This window comes from Anser cygnoides, chromosome 4 (assembly GCF_040182565.1).
Source record: "Anser cygnoides isolate HZ-2024a breed goose chromosome 4, Taihu_goose_T2T_genome, whole genome shotgun sequence".
In the NCBI taxonomy this organism is placed as follows: domain Eukaryota; kingdom Metazoa; phylum Chordata; class Aves; order Anseriformes; family Anatidae; genus Anser; species Anser cygnoides.
Window position 1 is genome coordinate 41,366,253 of NC_089876.1, and position 19,518 is coordinate 41,385,770.

At 38.0% G+C, this 19,518-nt stretch overlaps 2 protein-coding genes across 10 annotated transcripts in view; both read right to left on the minus strand.

Annotated features, from left to right (window-relative positions):
• The window catches only part of MGAT4D (MGAT4 family member D), a 57,905-nt gene extending 56,984 nt beyond the window's left edge, over positions 1 to 921 (minus strand). For 3 of the 4 annotated variants that reach the window (XM_013197819.3, XM_066996687.1, XM_066996688.1), the window contains exon 1: positions 203 to 920. The gene's annotated coding sequence lies outside the window, so the exon portion shown is untranslated. Of the gene's footprint in view, positions 1 to 202 lie in introns of all 4 variants that reach the window. The other variant, XM_066996686.1, reaches the window with a different exon arrangement.
• A 541-nt stretch (positions 922 to 1,462) lies between these two features.
• The window catches only part of TBC1D9 (TBC1 domain family member 9), a 70,694-nt gene continuing 52,638 nt past the window's right edge, over positions 1,463 to 19,518 (minus strand). For 2 of the 6 annotated variants that reach the window (XM_066996671.1, XM_048074990.2), the window contains exons 11-21: positions 17,920 to 18,037; positions 16,685 to 16,970; positions 15,929 to 16,058; positions 13,649 to 13,747; positions 13,462 to 13,530; positions 12,343 to 12,601; positions 6,669 to 6,734; positions 5,591 to 5,677; positions 4,886 to 4,960; positions 4,668 to 4,771; positions 1,463 to 3,698 (exon numbers count right to left, since the gene is read on the minus strand). In XM_066996671.1, the coding sequence (XP_066852772.1) occupies positions 2,973 to 3,698; positions 4,668 to 4,771; positions 4,886 to 4,960; positions 5,591 to 5,677; positions 6,669 to 6,734; positions 12,343 to 12,601; positions 13,462 to 13,530; positions 13,649 to 13,747; positions 15,929 to 16,058; positions 16,685 to 16,970; positions 17,920 to 18,037 (2,019 nt within the window). In that variant the 3' untranslated portion in view covers positions 1,463 to 2,972. The remainder of the gene's footprint in view (positions 3,699 to 4,667; positions 4,772 to 4,885; positions 4,961 to 5,590; positions 5,678 to 6,668; positions 6,735 to 12,342; positions 12,602 to 13,461; positions 13,531 to 13,648; positions 13,748 to 15,928; positions 16,059 to 16,684; positions 16,971 to 17,919; positions 18,038 to 19,518) is intronic. The other 4 variants (XM_066996673.1, XM_048074992.2, XM_066996672.1 and 1 more) reach the window with 3 other exon arrangements.

Here is a 19,518-nt window from a genome sequence, read left to right on the forward strand (position 1 = left end):
CATCCAGTCACAAGTTTCAGTTCCAAAGAGGAAGGAGATCTTATCTTCCCTTTTTTCTTCTATCTACGAGATTAACAACCTTAACTAAACTCTACAGTTCACAGACTAAAAACAGTCTTTATCTCAAAGCATATCAATCAGCTGATTTGCTTGCACAGCATGCCCACGCATACAAGTAAGACTTTAAAAAATGTTCACTCACATTTTCTTGAAGGTCTTCATGTGACCGTGTGCTGGTCAGACAAACTCCGGCAACTTTCTTCTCATCATCTTGCAGCAGATCTTGCCATCAAATAGCCAACTACCAGGCGGCCATTGGGTGTGGTCTTGGCCAGGTGAGCAGCCTTACAAAGTATCTGGAGAAAATCAGCTCATCCGGCTGCTTCCTCTAGCAAAGCAACACTTAGATGATGATGTGGCTTACATTTAAAAACTTTGTTGAGACAGTTGTGCTAGCATGGCAAGGAAATCTTGCACAAAATAATCACCTTGTGACACCAGAGATCTTTGTGGATGCCTCTCCTTATTAACAGGAGTTGTAACAGCAACATAACTTCCAGGATAAAAGCTGCACTGCCAGCCCCTTCCGGTAGAGCAAAACTGGCAAACCCTTTCAGGATGAAATGTTCTTCAGCTGCGATCTGTGCATCTCTAGGGCTGTGTGGGAGATTGCCGATTTATTCTGGGGGTCTGCAAACTGAAAAAGGTCCAGTCTGCTTAAGGAAGTGTTGAAGATTTCTGTGATAACTTACTTAGCTGCCAGGCATTTACAATAAAACACCCTGTTCTGGCCTTGACATATGAAGTTAAAACACTCAAAGTCATATTCTTCAGAACAGTGATTGCAGCTTCAAATTAATGTCACGATTTGATAATGCATGTAAACCAACTTACTTGCAAGAAATGAAAAGTAAAATGATTGAGACAAGGATATGTGAGCACAGCCATTAACTCAAAGTGCTCAGAAGTTAACAGATTAACAGCTTTTTTTTTTTCCAAATTAACTTTATATACATACAGAGAATGAGATGGTAAATTTCAAAATAAATATATGTTTACTGAATAGATATATATTATCAGTTCTGTTACCATCATGGTTGAGAGGCTGCCAGCTTACCCTGTGAAAAACATTCTAATATATAAAAACTTAAAAGCATGTCTAGTATGCTACAGCAAAACACAGGTGGTTTATAGAATACCTGTGAGTCTTAAAAAGTATTAACAACTGTTTTCACCAAATGTGAGCATAACAAGAAGCTGGGCAGTGTGAAAGGCCTACATGGGTTGCTTGTTGCAGATGGAATTAAACACATTCAAGTGTTAAACAAACATACCAAGGCATGGAAACAGCAAATGTTTTTGTTCTGAAAACTGGTGTTGAAGATTCAAAATCATTTGCCTCTGTAATAAAACCCAATCACCTACTTTCCCTCTAGCATGACTTTAATAGTTAAAAATCACATCTGTGCAGTGTATTTTATTTGTTCACATTACCCTATTTGTGGTTAAAAACCACTTTATCTGACAGTTTAAAAGCATTCTTTTAAAACAAAAGAATTAAACACAGCTTCAGCTAAAATCTGCAAGTTACATGGATGCATTATACAGGAGTATAAAAAAATCAACAGTATTCTACAGAAATTATTCTCAAAGCAGCAAACAAAGATTAGGCATATAGGCATGATCCTGAACTGAACAAATATGAATTATAAAAAGCTAACAAAATAATAATTAAAAAAAATCCTCAATATCTGTATAAAAGAAGCAAGGATTCAAAGTGCAGGTGCTCCCGTTTTCATTTTAACATATTATTCAGTAAGCTGATACAGGATACTATTTATTTTATATAAAGTGACAGTGTTCTCAGTAAGACTTAAACATTCAGTTACATTATCTTGCAGATTTTTTTCATTATTTCTACTTTACACTGTTGTAAATGAAGACTTATGCAATACAGGTTTTTAACTTCTTATCTAACAAGGATATAATAGGTTGGTGGTAAAGGTTAGTTTTAAGAGCTAAGCTATATATGCTGTAGATCCAGCTATAGATTTATTTATTTTTAAACATCTTTCATTTTTTTAAAAGGGACTCCACCGATCTGTTCAGGTACCTGCATACACTGTATTTGGAGCACAACAGCAAGGCTTCCAAGTCTACTTGTTAGGAATACAGCTCCAGGCATGGTCATGCTGGAGAATTTCCCTTGGTGGCCACTGCTGGGGAAGGACTTCCCTTCTGCTCAGTTTGGTAAAACTGGAGGTAGCTGAACCCAGAGAAAGGCAAATGGGCTCTGCGTCCTGTTGGAGCAAAAATCATCACATTTAACCACATTTGCCTGACATGCCAGCTGGACTCGGAATGCACTTCTCATTTCTGAGTGTACCATTCTCAAGCAGGGGAAATTATGATCCAGGCAGGTATCAATGAAGTGATTCTTCATGTATTCAAAAAATAAAATTGAAGCATGCATTAAAAAATGTTATCCTCTTTAAAAAAAAAAAAAAGTTGTATGAAATAAAGTTATACTTCTGGAATGCTGCCTGGAACTTTATTTCACCCCGAAGTCCTATTCAGGTTGACAGTGTCCCTTTAAATTTTAGGTACTTTGTTTTTTTTTTTTCCTCCCAATAATCAGATCTCTGTATATGTGTATTTTAAAAATGCACACAAATATCGGCATTAAGTTTATATTTAGAAGTTAAGAACTAATCTTTACCATTTTATATTGACAGCAAGGTTAATAATACACACACTTCACTGACAACTGTTATTTTTTTTCTGTACTTTGAATAAAATTTGCATTCGTGTAACATTTCCCACAGAAAGAGTGATTATATTTCAAGATAATTAAGTTTGCACCCCAACATTTTCACATTAGTGAAAACAATCATATTTTGAAAATACCAGGGCCTGTGCCAGGTACTAATAAATACATAATAAAAAAAATAAATAAAAAACCCAACTGCCTTTTATCCCGACATAGTAGAGATTTCATAGTCACTGGCCGAGGTTATTGGTTTACCCATCATCCTTACATTTTTAGCATTAGTAATCCTAGCCATCATGGACACAGGCTTGTCAAAGTACCTAACCAGCGCTGGCTCAGTCAAAAGGGAGGCTAAAAATTGTTCAAAGGTGATGGCCCAGTCTCTGTCAATGCTAGTGCTTCTACGAAGAGAAGTGGTGTGGTTGCTCCGTACTAAAACGGTGTCTTCACCGATGTCCTCGCAATGCAGCTTTTCTTCTTCGTGTGAACCTGCACTCAGTACCGAGTAGGAGGACATCGAACTATCATCTTTTGTATCGTCATCGGAAATAAGCATGGAAGAACAGGCTCCGTTGTCCCTGGGAGAAGAGTCTTCGAGCTTAATGTCCTCCATCTGCATGCCCAGGGTGCTGTCGGTGCAAACTGCCTCCTCATCGTTGGTGGCAAGGCTGCCTTGGAACGGCTTGTGCTGTTCAAGGGGGTACTGCTGGCTGTCTTTTTTCTGAAACAGGTCACTCTGAATAGTTTTACTGCAATTGTTACTGCTGCTGTCTGTCTCTTTTGTGGGCTGCACCGTGAAGAGCTTACCAACTTCACCTATCTCCAAAAGCAGGCTTGTCACAGCAGCGGTAGCGTGGTACAGATCTTGCTCATTGGGGTCTTCACTGAACATATTATACATTGTCTTGCACAGTTCAATGAACTGTCCCTAAGCACAGAGGGAGGAAACATTAATGAGATAGCAGAAAACAAATTCAGCTTTTGAGATCTAGTATATACGTTTAAAAGAAGTTTGGAATGGAGGCAAGACACAATTGTTTATATGATTAAACTGAAATTGAAAATACTCTATGTATAGTCTAGAAAGCATTTTCTATGATTAGACAGCCAGATGTGCTGCTGCCTGCCTGTCTCAGCTATTTACAATAAACTGCTAGTTGTTTCTTACCATATATGATAAATATATCTCTCTGCAGCCACAGGAGGGCAACAGAGGATGAGCAGTGAGACACAGCATTAATTTTGGTGGCTTTTCTTGTTGGAAGAATGCTAAGTATAACTAGTGGCTTGATAAAACTAATGAGAAGTAATGAGAAATGAAGGAAGTGACCAGCAGTACTCTCTTAATTGGCAGTGGTAACTCAGTTCAATGCAAGCCTTTCAAAATTCAAAACTGACTAATAGGAAGGAGATTTGCTTAGGGCTACCTAAAGTAGGAAGTATTGTTCTAAAAGGAGTACACCTTCCCTATATGCTCTGTAAGGAACAGCTGTCCCAATGGGTCTTTATCCTCCTTCACTGCAATAAATCTAAGGCAAATAAGACTGACAGTATAAATTGCAAAATGCTTCTTGCATGTAATGTGTATTAGACGTTATGTGGTAGCTGGTAATACTCTGTGTCCTATCACCCTGTCTGGAGATCTAAATAAAAAATTATCATTCCTATCTGCGCATCTCACTTTTAGGATGTTTTGGGAGCTGAATGCCAGTATGTTGAAGACAACTAACTTCTATATTCAGCTGACTGCTGTGTTGGTCAAAAAAAAGGAAAAAAAAAAAAGCATCTGCCTCTAAATAAAACCTTTAATTAGCATGAATGTATGAACATTTGTAAGTATGCAAAAAAAAAAAAAAGAAGTTTAAAGTTCATTAAAAATACGTGTCAGCAGAAGTACCTGATTCAGCCTGGGCAAGTCCTTTGAGTTTTTTGCTTTGGATTTATTCTCTTGGCTCCACATTCTCAGGTAGTTTCGATTCTCTTGTGAACTCTTCTTGCCTACTGTCAACACAGTAACCAGAGATGCAAAAAAAGTCCATGAAGAAACCTTACACTAATACTTCTTTCCATTTTCAAAAGGAGTGTTTTGTCAAGAAATGAAAGATGTATGCATACCTTTGTCTGTTTTCAGACTCACTGTAACAAACCCATCATCTACTCCCTGTTTGTTCCTGCTGTCCAGGCCAACAACTAGGAAGCAGAGGGGTGGGGAGAGAGAAAGATTAGTATAGTCTTAGCTGCATATATACATTTCACGTGTACAGTGCAAAATAAAGAAAATGTTCACACTACAGAAAATGCAGAGTAAAAATGGTAAGACTAAACCATGATTTTTGCTTATTCTTAAATGTGTTCACAAATCCCTTATAATAATATAAATACTAACACAGGGACCATCTTGGGTTTTGTTTGTGTAGTACAACGATTATTAGCTTGTGTTACCACAACCCAAACAGCACCTAAAGAGATTCAACTGAACTACATTTTGGTATATCTGTTGGCTCCAGTTTTTAGAACTTCCTAAGTTCTGTGATCCAAATATATCATGAAAGCCGATATATTTATTGCCATTCTCCATCAAGAAATATTATGCAAAAGTTATCACAAAATTAATTTCATAGTAACACACTGATGACATTATTCCGAGAGCATACACACACACCTCTAAGGATACCAAACTACATACAAAGGCCACATATTTCTTTTTACAGAAAATAGTTCGCTTACAGTGTATAACCCAATAAAAAAGTAGCTTTTTAAGAAGGCATGGTGTTTGAAATGCATTTTGTTGTTTTCAGGCCCAAGACGAAAGATGCCTACCGTGCGTACATTCTGGTGTAATGTCTTCAAAAAAGTACTGTGTGGCTTCAAAAGCAGAGTCTGGCTCTTCTTGCTCAGGGGATGGATCTAAACAATATTATAAAACTCTATTTCATTAAAAACTCAACACTTTAATCAAAAACTAGAACATATTCCCATTGATAAGAGTTTAGAATTTCATTTTTTAGAAGTAATAGAGTGAGGATGTGAAAGGTTGGGGATCATCTGTATTCAACTCATGGGAAACAAATCAACTGGATCTACTACTACCTTGTTATCGTCATTCCACTACCCCCAAATACATCTCTGTTTGACTCTTTGCCTTCAGAGGCTGGCTTGCCTGTCTTCCCAAGTCTAACTTCCATTACATTCTTCTGTGCAGCTCAGCATGTCCTAAAAAGGATAGGAACCCCTTCCTAGCTGGAAACAGTCTATCATGATTGGGTATGAGCTTACCAGTTCCTGAATACCAGAACAGACATTCTTAGAACTGGATCTCTTCTGCTTAATAAATTTTTGTTTGTTTGTTTGTTTGTTTCTAGTTAAACTAGTGAATCAATCAAGCCTACCTCCAGCAAACCCAACCGTGAGCACTCAAAGCACAAGGAGTAAACGCACCTGTGATATGATCTGGATTTTAAAACAAACAGTCTCTTTCTGAAAACATTTGGACCAGCTCAGTGGGGAATGCTAGAAGGTCTGGGGACAGAAACAAGTAACCAGGGCACACAGGAACACTTCAAGCTAGCTTCACTGTTAAAGAAAACGTATTATGGTAACAAACCCTAAAGAACACTGTATTTGTTGTGCAGGGTGGAAGTCACCAGCCCCGGGTAAACTTGCAAGAAACCCATACAAATGGCCTTTTTGTGACAGGAGCAATAGAGGACTGCATGGTGCTTTCAGACTTTCTAAATCCATTTCTGACTAAGGCAACAGCTCTCTTATTTTACTACTGCATAAACAAATAAAATGATTTGTACAAATTAATTTTAATCGGGACAGCTATTTGTTCACAACTCTGCTCCACATGTCAGTTCTCACCAAAAAGCAAGCTATTTTAATATAACTTACTTACCAGGCAAAACATGCATTTTGTACAGCAGCTTTAGCTTCTCTGTAAGATCTCCATGGCATGCTGCACCTAAGCAGTATTATGTACAATATGTTAGTACTCAACATTCAAAACCATTCTATTTATTATTGCTACAATATTGCATTTAGAAGCTACTACATTGACTCTGGCAAGTACTATACTCCCTTTACAGCCCAAGACAGATCATAAAGCAATCATGTGAAATTCTAAGATCATACAGCCTGTGGTAGAAATACCAAAACAACACAGACCAACTTACTCTAAATTTTGTACTTCAACCTTAGGTTCTTCACTAAATGTCTGATTTGTAACTCTTAAAAATATCCTGTGATCATCATGTTGCCACTAAGAAAGGCCTCCAGCTAAAAGTTAAGAAGACATTTTTGTGTGGACTTCATCTTCCTGATATGAGGATCCAATAATATCACATGACTTAATAAGATGTTTATGAGGATCCAATAACATCACATGACTTAATAAGATGTTTATGAGGGAAAAAAAAAAAGAAGAAATTCAAGCAAACACTACTCATCAGCCACAAGCTAAACTGATGTTTACGCAATACCCTCTATCCACTTCAAACCCTTTCTTTGTGGCCTACACTAAAATTAGCTATATGAAATCCAAGCAGTCTGTTGCAGACTATTGTATTAATTAAGTTGATGTTAATTTGAAAGTACTGAAATGACCTATAATCAGACTTCTTCATAAATCATACTTTTTATGACATACAAGTCATAAATAAATGAATTAACGTTCATTAACAAGGTTAAGCAAAGACTTATTTCACCTTACAGTGTCAACCTACCTCTGCTATGCAAACTACAACAAAGTATGGACTGTACAAACAATCACAGTCTATAGAAAAGCTTATGATTGCAATAAATACACGTTAGGCTGAAGAAACAGGTGCATCTACATTAGCCATTTTGCTTGTAACCTGGTGCCTTTTTTAAGTGCAAAACCTCCTTATGTTCATATCTGGTATACCACATTGTGCAGATGATGTTTTCTCTTCTGGTGAAACGATGTCTTAGGTTATGCACACAGGTACCATGTGATGTGTTGCACTGGTAAAGGTGACATGAAATAACCCAGGCACGGAACGGGCTGCAGTTCTGAGTCCTACAGCAATGGTTAGGGATGCATTCACCAAAATAGCATTCAGGGCACAGGGTATCTTGTGACATCTGTTGGCTTCTTCTTCTCGCTGTCCCCAGGTATGATGAGAATTGAAAAAGCTCAAGTGTCATTGCTTTTTCCTTTTGTCCTGAAATGGATCCATGTGTGCTTCCTAATGCCAGGCCCTTTTTCTCCTCAAAATGTACATGAATGAAGACAACACAATGCAGGACAATCTAGGTCTCTCCTGGGAATAGGTCAGAAAATCTTTGCAAAGGGAAGAACAGCTGACTGGCTAGTCTCCTTCTGTTACACTATGCAGGTGCCCAGTCCTTTCTGTGCATAGAGTCATATGTGCACAGATTTCTCTCTTTGAGACCATTAACAAAGTAATTAAACAGGTTAGAACTTTATTCTGTTAATACAAAAATGAGTAGCAACATACAAGTGTTGGCCTCCGTTGTCCCTCTCGTGAACACATGTAAAGGGCGCAGAGTACTTGTACAGCAGTTAGCTCGCAAAAGGATCATTGGAGGAGTGGTGAGGTTAACACATTGCTTTCTCAACATTCTCCTGCCACAATACTTCAAGAAAAGCTTTTCAGAAAAAAAAAAATACACTCAGGTACTCCTTGAGACACACATTTTTCTTGGTGCTGACTTCTTCGTGAGACCAGCAAGAGCTGCAAACTGAAAAGGTGGAGTGGCCACATGCTCCAAGAAGGGAGTATTGCACAGAACCAAACACTTGATGGGAGGTAGGGGGCCACTTTGAGTCCACATGGAAATCTCCCTGGTTTACTGGGATCCTGAGTCAACAACAGGTGTGTTTCAATCCAGTGTGGTATGGGGTTGCAGGTGAGCTTCTTCGTGAGTGAATATCCCAAATAGCTCATAACTAAGGATGACAGCTGTTTCTGAGCAGCACAACTCCTACAGCAAACTGATCAAGACACCTTTTTTGTTTGAACTTCCAACAACATGATACAGGGTAAACATACAGCAAGAAATGCCAGGTTTTTCTATCTTTGCTCAGCTGAGGCCTTAGAAGCACCTAAAGTAGGAGGTTCTTGAGCTGTTCACTGCAAGGTTTATGAAAAGGATTCCCAGTTATAACTACATCTCTCTCATATCCCAAGGATTTCATGCTGATGTCAAAGAGGGAACCATGTGCCTGTGCTGGCACACAGAACAGCCCTTCTTATTTACGTTTCATGTAGCTGCTGGAAGGAGTCAGCAGCACCAAAGAGAGGCTTTGAGAGAGCAAATCCTTGTGGCTACATGGATTAAAGCCATTGAAAAATAGTAGTGAAAAGGAAATGTGTCAGAAGCCAGGGTTGTGTCAGCAGGCAATAAGCATCCTCCAGCATGGTCCAGGACTAGGAGGCACATGAATAGGGTGTTTGTTTAGGAAAGAGGAACTCAACTAAGCAGTGCCAGAGTCCAATAGTGCTGTTTGGACAAAACAATAAGAGAGGACACTGCCACAGGTCACCTTTAGAATACCCATCCCTCTGACCACACTCTCCATCCAGGGCAGTGACAAAGAAAGGCCACAGAGTCCTCTATTGAGCAGGTGGGTCTTTCTCCAGCAGATGCTACTCTGTGTTTGGGTTACTCTCCTACCCAAGGCATATAGGGTGGATGAGGCAGACTGAAGCAGCTGCTGGTTGTAGAAGTTTAAGTCCCTGGACGTGGAAAAGTAAACTCAAACAAATCCCATGCTGTTTTTGTTGACTGCTTTCTTTGTTACCATGAATGTGCTGCTTTATGGAAAAAAAGGGGCGGGGTTGAAGTTGATTTTTAAGTTTCAACACATGCCACGCTGGGCTTGATTTCTGAAAACTGTGTTTTTGTTAAATGAGCAGTCTTGTCTGCTTTGCCTATCAAAGGTTTTAGTTCAGTCATGTTGGCTTATAGAGGCACACATTAGCACAGTTTATGTTTATTTCTGTTCACAATGTTCAATGTTGTTCCTTGTTCTCATTGCTCATTATTTGTTCAAAAAAATTTTGACTGAACCAGTAACAGGCTGCTTGTTACTAACAGCATCCTGCAAGCAGTAACCATGGGTCATGTCTCAGAAGGCCATTAGGGTTACCTGGCAAACAGTCTCTCAAATACAATTCAGAAGTGCATCACATCACACTGCTTTTTGTGTGCAATCAGTTTTACTGTCACATAGCTATTCTGCAGCCACAAAAGAACAGGTATTACCATGCCTGCAAAGAGATTTTAATGCAGCCCTGATGCTTAAATGTTCTCACACTTAAAAAAAAAAAAAAAAAAAAAAAAGTAAAGCTAGGGCAAATAATAGGCTGCCATGAAATCACCCAGAGGACTGGGCTGAGATGTTAGTCAGTTACAGGGAGTAAGGCCTGATGCTTTACTCAAAAAAAAAAGTGGCAAGTGTTTGGCAGGCAACTGCGATCATCGTGTGCAGTTTTCTGACAAAAAGCTGTTCTCCTCGTACAGCTGCAGGCACGCATGACCACTGCTCAGAAGCAACCTACTCTCCTCAAGGCAGCTCTTCTTGCTTTCTGATGCCAGAGACAAAGAAAGTCAAGGCTTCTGGGGATTTTTCTGCCTTACAGACAGGAGGAAAAAAAAAAAGTAAGCTTTCTCCTATCTACTGACAGGACTGCTTTCACCACATGGTCACCTCTTTCCCTTATGCCGAGCTGGGACAATGTTTCCAAACCCTGTTCTATTATCATGTCAGCTTCTGCTTTACAAAGTGGGGGTGTGGTTTTGTTTTTGAATTTAATGCCCATCTCTCCCCCTCTCCTGTCCTGTTTCCAGTTTTCCTACTACATAGAATGTAAATTCTTTCCTGTTTCTCTCTGGCTGCCAACACTGCTTCTTTCTTCAGGGGCAAGCAAAGCCAACATCCTCACTCTGTCCTCCCCCTGGCCCACATACGTGCATATAAACTTCTCAAAATTCATATTGCTTCTGAACAGTCAGGGGAACAAATGCTGCCTCTCTCCCTTTTCTAAAGCTGGCAGCACTGATAAAAGGTACACACTCCCAAATTTCCGAAAAAGTTTAAGGAGCAGACGACAGAATGCAATATAACTCAAAGATGAACAGAAAAATGTGTTGTTTTTTTTTGTTTGGTTGGTTCATGTTTTTTTTTTTTTTAAAGAAAAAAAACTTCCCAAAAGGAAATACTTTGACCAGAAGTAACCACACCATTAAGCACACAAGCTGCAGGACATTTTTGTGAGTCAGTCATCAGGGAAATCCAGGCAGGTGTGCACAGAAAATACATGACAGCAGTGTTTTGTGAAGTAGTGTTTTTTTCATTTAATCTTTAACTATAAAATGTAACCAAAAGTGAAATTCTAGAAGGTTACAAGTTCCCTCTGAGAATTCATCTTTCATACAGCACCACTTCCTTCAGATGGTATCTTGAATTGCTGGCCCTTCTTCAGAACCAAGCCCACCTACAAAAGGTTGCATCAAGGTGGAATAGAGCTACAGCAAGAACAAGTCAGTTGCAGACTGGACGTAGGCTGTAAAGGGCTCCAATTAAGCCACAAAGCACTTTGGTATGTTGGCACTGATGATGTCCCACAAACATCCTCTTCTTGGATTAAGTCTTTTAGATGCACATGTACTTCAGTGGCAAGCAAAAAGAACACAGCTGAAATGGTCATGTAAGGTATCGCTTTCCACCAGAAGCTGAGGAATTAAGTGGAAAAGTAGGCAAGTCTTACCAATAACAATAGAGAAAGACACCACCATCCTTTTTGAAGTTTTTGTTTTCTGACTGTTCTCACGAGCACCCACTGAGTATAGAAAAACCACAAAAGAAGCAGCTACTCATTATTTTCTTTACATCCTTCTTAGGTAATCCTGAAAAGTATTCTGTGGTTAACAGTCTAGAGATACCTCCACAACAGAAAGGAGGTTTCAGACCTCCTAATGACAAATTGTTTAGCTGCCGATTCATATGAACTAGGTGCTTTTAGAATCCAGAGAGAGACACTCTTTGTTACAGGCACAGAGTCCCAGAATTTTCTTCTTTGGATTCATAAGGTTCTAAGTGAAGCACTCCCTTAGGACTTTAAGGGAGACCTACAGCTGAGCTCTCAGCTGGGCTTCCTGGGAGAGCTGTGAACATCGCTTCAACCACATACAGGGTACAGGCATGAGGCCATGACCATCACACTGTGGGTGTGCAGAGAACCACAGTGAAATGCACAGTGTGGGCATCGGGTCCTAATGGGTATGTAGTTCTTGTTCGTGTGTGGTCCTTCTCCCAGTGCAACACACCACTGCCTAATTTAGATGCACCTACTGAGTCCAGCCTGAACCTCTGTGGGAACCACTGCCACAGGCATGATCAAGTTAACTCCACAGTAGCATGTACAGCTCTTAAAGGTGACTGACTTATGAAAACAGGCATATGTCAAACAAACTCATTATCTGATGACTAATAAAACATCTGTTTGTGACAGACTGGATCCCCTTTAGAAACAAACTGATTTGGTCAGATTATTTCAAGAGTGCTATGAATTCCTCCTTACTTAGCCCAGACACAAATTCACGGAAGTTGATGAGCAAGTCTCCATTTTCATCCAGAAGCCTGAATAAGCGTGCAGCTAATACATCTGAATGAGTTCCACATGCCCAAGGAAAGAGAAGAGCAAACATCCCCTTGAACTGTTCAAAATCAATACGGTACTGCTCCAGATAAGGCAGGCTGGGATCATGCCGGTCAATAGCATTGCTGTTTCCTCCCCAGTAGCAGCTAGTCAGATGTTCTGCCTGAACACAAGGCAAATACTGTGAGATTGTCATCACCTCTGTAAACAACTCATCACTTAGCAATGATAAAAGAACAAATCTCTTACATGCACCCTCTTAACACAAGACTAGCAGATGTATTTCCATCTACCTAGCCCTTGCAATTCTGCAAGGGATTTCTCCTCTAAACAGCACAAAGTCACTTCCCTCTACAAAAAGAAAAAAAGGAAAAAAGATAAAGCAAAACTTTTTCTGCCTCACATATGGATGAAACATGAAATACCTGTTTTGAACTGAGCAGTAAGCAACTGTGACTTATGCATATACACAGACAGGTCATGCTCAGTCATCCCTCTCAACCTCACCACACAAAGTTAGAAAGAGGGGAAGTCTCGTGAAGTCTCTACTTCCAGAGTGTATGTAAACCAGTATGTACAACCAATTACTAAGATATCACTATATGCCGCTATATCTCCATACAATACGTTAAAGCATTAACAATGGCAAAAATCAGCTAGTGTGACATGAAAGTATCAGTAGTAGAATAAAATGATTCCATGATCAATTCTAAAACTTAGGCATAGAGAGACATACGTAAGTTTCTAAAGAGTGATCAAAAACCTCTATATTCACTTTTTTGTAATATTAGTTTACATCAGCATATTCCTTTTTTTCCCCCTCAGACAAATCACTTAGTGCATTACTTCTTTCCTGAGCTTTTAAAACTTTTTTTTTTTTTTTTGGATATTCAGCAACCTAGCAGCTAACTCAAGTTTGCATTAAGATATCTGATGGTAACTCAAACCCTCAGCCTGGCCTTGAGAAAACTACAATACCCGATCCCATATCAGATTTAAACATTTGCTTTTCCTGCAAGCACAGGATCACTTCAGCTTTACCTTGAAAAGAGCATACAGTTCCTCCAATTCATCGATAGTAAAAGAAGTCTCCGTCACAATAGTTCGTACCTTTTAAAACATAACATTAACAGATACAGATTTGAAACCCATGTATCATGAAAAGCTAATTTTATTTCAGAAACTGTCAGACCTTAATCTTTGTAAAGAACGTTAATTTTGTACTTACCACATTGCGCTTTGTAGTATCTTCAAGGGTTTGAATAACTTTCAGTCTTTGTTTGAATCTCATTTGTTCAATCAAATCTGCTCGGATACTTCCAAATTTCTTAAGACAAAAAAAAAAAAAGGAGGACAGGATAGTGTGGGTATTAGTACTAGGCTTTACTTTGATGTATTCAATATATGAATTTAATTTTGTGAAGGATCATAAGTGGTACAGTTCAAACTGCTGCTAAGGCACTAAGCCATTTATTTTTCTAACACACAATGAAGTTATGAAGAATTTAGAAATTTGTCACTAGATTCTATTTTTTCCAAATAACTTTTTTTATTTTGAAAGTACTTTATTAAGTTATAAATCCTCACATTTCAATCTCAGTAGTTAGAAATTTCCATGGCAAATCTCTGTGAACAGATTGTTTCACAACTCCTTCTAAAGGGTTTTATTTCAGCTTCTCCTGGAACATCTTTTATTTGCCACAACACAAAGAAGATATTCAGACTAACTGGATCTGTAACAGCTGATACAGGACAGTATAGCAGTCCTTACATTCCTAAGCATCTGAAACCAACCAACAGGAATGCAACTTCCATTAGGAAGAAGATTCTCAAAAGTGCCTAAATCTTATTTTCAGAAGGTTTCTCCCCTGCCCCCACAATGCACGTAACAGTCTCAGGGAGCTCCTAGATACACTACAGAAGCATCCTAGAGGAAAGCCTACTGGGAATAACATTCCATGCTCTCATATGTAGAGAAATGACTACTGTCTAATATTTCTTTTCATGAATTATAAGTAAAAGTTTTTTGCCATCAAGAAAACACCTGTAACATACTTAGAAATGCACAGAAGAGCACCAAAACCAATAATGCTACCTGTAAAACCAAGAGGGGGTGTGGCAAGATGGATTTATATTGCCAATTCAATTGCATCTAGCATATTCTTGTGTGGCCAAGTTAGCACTAAAGTTGTGATGCTACTTGCACCTTTATCATGTACCTTAGGAGTAAAAAGATGTTTATGTGCTTGGAATATTTTTAAAATAAAAAAGTCTTCTGAAAAAAAATGTAATCTAGATAAACATCCAAGAACATCAAGTACCACAGAGGTCACAAAAGTCTTGAAAAGAGAGGTTTTTGTGCCTCTGAAATCACATCTATTCCAGTAATCAGGGACAATTCTCTGGTTTGGAAGAATAAAAGGAATTAAGCATGTGACAACTCTGAAAATCCGAATTTACAGTCCATTGACAGCTAGCGAACAATGCATAGGCTTCTAACTCTGCAATGATTTTTCATTATTTCAGTCACTTCTACTGTAATCATCACAATACCAGGTTCCTGAATTGATTACCAAATTCAAAGAAAACATACAAGATCGCTTACAAAAAAAGTATTTTCAATAAATAAAGAAATCACTGGCATAGTAGATTGTATTTGTTACTTATATTCTCGTCTCAAGAGTCAAACGTTCCTCAGTATATTCTACGCTGAAGGACAAACTGAACCACACTAATAAGGCTTAGGTTTAGTGGCATAGGAAGTGCTTCTGAAACAGTTGTCATATTGTTAACATATACCTACATCTTGAGCTGAAAATACTAGTTAAGTCTGTATACAGGAAAGGAAAAAAGGAAATTAAGAATTACTCCTTTAAGTTACTTTTTTTTTTTTTAATAAAAAATAACATCAGTGTAATCATCAGGGATATTTTAATTGATTTTTTTTTTTTAAATTTAAGGACAATGAAACTCATTTACAAGTTTTAGTTCTCTTGTAGGCTTTGTTCTATGCTTTACAGATATTAGTTATTACCAGCTCATTTCACCTGAAAATATTTTACCTTTGTGACCCTGGGTCACTAATTTCTCTGTTATCACCAATCTCTATCTCTATTATCACCAATCAGCACTAGCTGAAAACTTAAAAAGAACAAAGTTCCACTGATAATGGCAAGGTCTCGTGAAATCCCATTGATTTCACTAACATTGCAGTTGGGAAAGGCATGAAAAAACTTACAATAAAATTAACAGTTTGTGAATTACAAATTCAGCCTTTTGTTTGTAAGCTACTTTTTGGTCGCGAGCTGCTCTCCTGTGATGTGGCATGCTTCTATGCAAGACAGCTGCAAAAGTTTAAGTTAAAAGAAAAAAAGACTAACCCCCTAGCCCATTTTGGCCTTCTGAGATGAGTACTTCTTCCAGTACTTCTTCCATAAAAAGAACCAAAATCATCTATAAAGAGGAACTATTGCAGGTTGGCAAGTTCCCTTGAGAAATCCTACCCTACCTCATAGGAAGATCGGATTAGTCTGAAGATATCCACCTCGGGATAAGGCTCTACATCATCACTGAGCAACGAGTGAAGGTGAGGAATGGGTGGAAGAGTGCTGTCCTTATTAGTTACGCTGTCCAAATACCTGGTGAGAAAAAGAAAATTAAATGAGAAACCCAAGATTCATTTGTACTCCTTCCCTTCTGAGGGCTAGTAGAATAAGGGTTACATATAAATTAATTAAATGTAAAAACGATCATGTAAATTGAATGAATTTACATGATTTTTGATGAGTGCATGTCAAGAAATTGGAGGTTACATACAGCAGTAGCATTTCGTATTAAATGACTCAACCTAGTCTGTTTAATGGCCTCCTGTTTCACCAAAATGCATTTGTCTACCTAACGTGTCCGAGTTCTATCTGAGTTTATTCTCAAAACAATTTCCCTTGAGATCAATCTTTTTTCTTAGCAACATTTATGTGATAGCAAGTAAAAGATGATGTAATAAAAATTATGCAATCAACCAAAGTAAGTTTCTATAACTAGGTTTGGGAAGTTTATTTGAACATCTTGACAGAATAATTTATTTTATTCGTCACTAAACATTAGTTTAAGATGATATAAAGGGCACTGTATATGGGTGGAAAAGGACTTCAAACATGTAAAAGATTTACATTTAGTGCACTGGTTTGAGTATTTCAACGTAGCAGAACACAAATCAGAAGAGGAAGCAAAGAAAAAAAGAAACTTTATTTTCTGTAATATATACCTTCCCAAAACTGTCATGGCTTCTCCATCATCTTTACAGTTGAGCAGCTTATCTACATTAGCATCGAGGACAGCGAGTGCCAACTGAAATATCACCTTTATTCCTTCACAGAAGAAACAATCCACAACCACCACAGCACTCTCAAATGGCATAACACTGAGGAAAAGAGTGAGGAACCAGGACAGGGAAATAGTGGATATTACACCCAAGTCCTGCATGCAGTCATAAAGCTGTGGAACATAGTCACGAGCTAACTCTTCAAAGACACCCTGATCCACCAATGCTCCTGTTGAAAATAAATAAGGTTAGATGTTCATTAATTTGGGAGCAACTGAATATATCATCATTTCAGGAAAAAATATATATTTTTTCCCAATCTCTAGATACAAAAAAGAATATTCTACATGATTCTTATATGAATTTCTTGCTTTCAGGTAAGTATCAGTAATAATTTCACTATTAAGCTGTACATACAAATTGAACTGTAATAAGTGTTTTTTTTTTTTTATTTTTTTTATCGTCTTAATTATACACTAAGAGCCAACGAATTGTCAAATATGCTCTAGGACCTATAGAAGTTACATTATGGCTTAGTATTTAATACTACCAACAGAATAATACTTTTCAGCATTACCTATCTGAGGCAGCCAACATGACATGCCTGTGAGGGTATGGATTTATCTTTAAAAAAGAACCGTCTGTGAAACATATCTAAGCCATAACATCAGTATTTTAAGCAGGCCAAGACGAGTAATTTCTAAAACTGTATGAGTATCTCAAACACTTGTAAGCTACAGTAAAGACAGCTTCTACTTTCACATACACAAGGGATCTGCTATCTGAGAGCAACAGCTTTCAGATACTGTCACTCTTTCGAATCAGATGTGAACAGACACAAAGGTTTCTACTGTAACTTGTCAAAGCTCCTGTTTCCACCTTAGTTAGATATCTGGATCATCTAGAAGTCCAATTGTAGCCTCTCATCTCTTTTGGATTTACCCTGTTAAGCCCATTTTAGAATTGCATCTAATCCTAAGTAGGTGAAAAATTTAGCTATCACAGTATCTTTTTAGGAAATTGCTTCTACCCTCCTCACTGAGCACACTGTTTTACCATGAGCGTTCAAAATTGTTTCTATGCCACAAATGAATCTACACACATGCTTGTTTCAATAGGAGCAATATCAACTCAGTTAATTTTGTACTGCCATTTTAGAAGATTTCTTCATAACATACCAACAACTCTTGTATTGTAGTAGTCAGGTAGCATACGTTCACACAAAGCCACCAGCAACCAGAAAGCTTCCTCTTCCTTTGCATAAAGGAGAAGTACTGAAGTGACAATATTCATAGCCTAAAAGGAAAGAAATATAATTTGCTAGACCCATTTCTTCAATATCTAACACAGTAAGTGGGCAGATACGTGCTTACTGTAGTTAGGAAATTAGCTAAATATCCCCATGCAGATCCCAAACTTTTCCCAGTGCTCACAGAACAGCTTGAGAAAGCATCAAATAAACCACAAAAATTAGTTTAAAAAAAATAACAAAAACAAAAACCACACGAGATTTCTTTGCATAATTAGGGCCCTACTGAGGTCTGCAAGCATCCAGTTTCACTGCTACTGATATTCTGCTAATCGGTGCTCTTAAGGAATCTGAGTCCAATACTGACAAAATGCCTCCTAGAGCATTGATGATGACCACTGAACTCCTTGCAGAGGTAGGTTACGTTCCCCATGCTTTCTGCCAGTACAAAGCACATAAAAAACTATGGACTGAGACAATTATCTGTTAATAGTGTCAGTCACAAACAACTACAGCGTAGTGAAACAGAAGTCTCTCATTGTTGCTCACTCTCAGTGTTCGACTGTTCACCTGACAGCTTTTCCTATGACGTTTCCCTCCATTTCCAACATCACAACATTGTACAATGACCTCTGAATTGTTTGCTCAGATCCTTTGACTAGACTTCTGTTAGTCTGACAAAATCGAAGTATTTCAGTACCGTTTTCTTCTCAGTTTGCCTCATTTCAGATCCTGACTCATTAACATTTTAGGACTCCAGTTTGATCATTACCTATTTTGAAACAGCAATTAATGTTCAACTGAGATTCAGAACAACATTACAACTCTGTCAAAGTCTGTTACTTCCTTTTATCTTGTCTACTATATATGAAACACTTCAGTGCCTGAATTCTCACTGTAACCATGAATCAGCATTCTGAATGCCATGGACCAAGTCTCAAGGCTCTTAACAATTACCATGGCAGCTTTAGGAACTAGAAACAGTGTCTTTCTACTGATCCTCTGTTAAGCAACCTTTAAAAAAAAGGTTACTGTATTGTATTAGTGTTATATTTGCTATTAAGTAATTTATGATGGTATCTGTTAGAATTGCTTATACTTTCGCTTACTCATGTTGCATCTGGCAGTATTAACAGTCAGACATTAAGTAGGCTTCTTAACACTTATGAATCCAAGTTTCTTTTATCTAGAAATAGGTAAAATTTGCAAAAAAAGACAAAAAAAGGGCCCAGGTGACTACTGAAAGTTACGTAGAAAGAAAGAATGATTTGGGACTGGAAACTTGACTTGCATCACCGGCATAAAACCTCTAAAACAATGTACTGTTCAGCATTAACTGTACCAGTACATGGTTGCAACGTACACTGATATGCTCTAGAGCGTTCTTTTACGTTTGTTTTGTTTTGCCTGACTGAATTGCATCATTGAAAAAAGTAGAGGAGGTTTTGGAGGGTTGTTTTAACTAATTCATTAAGACGGCCAAAACTTAAGGCTGAGCAATTAGAAAGACTTTTTTTTTCCTGCTTAA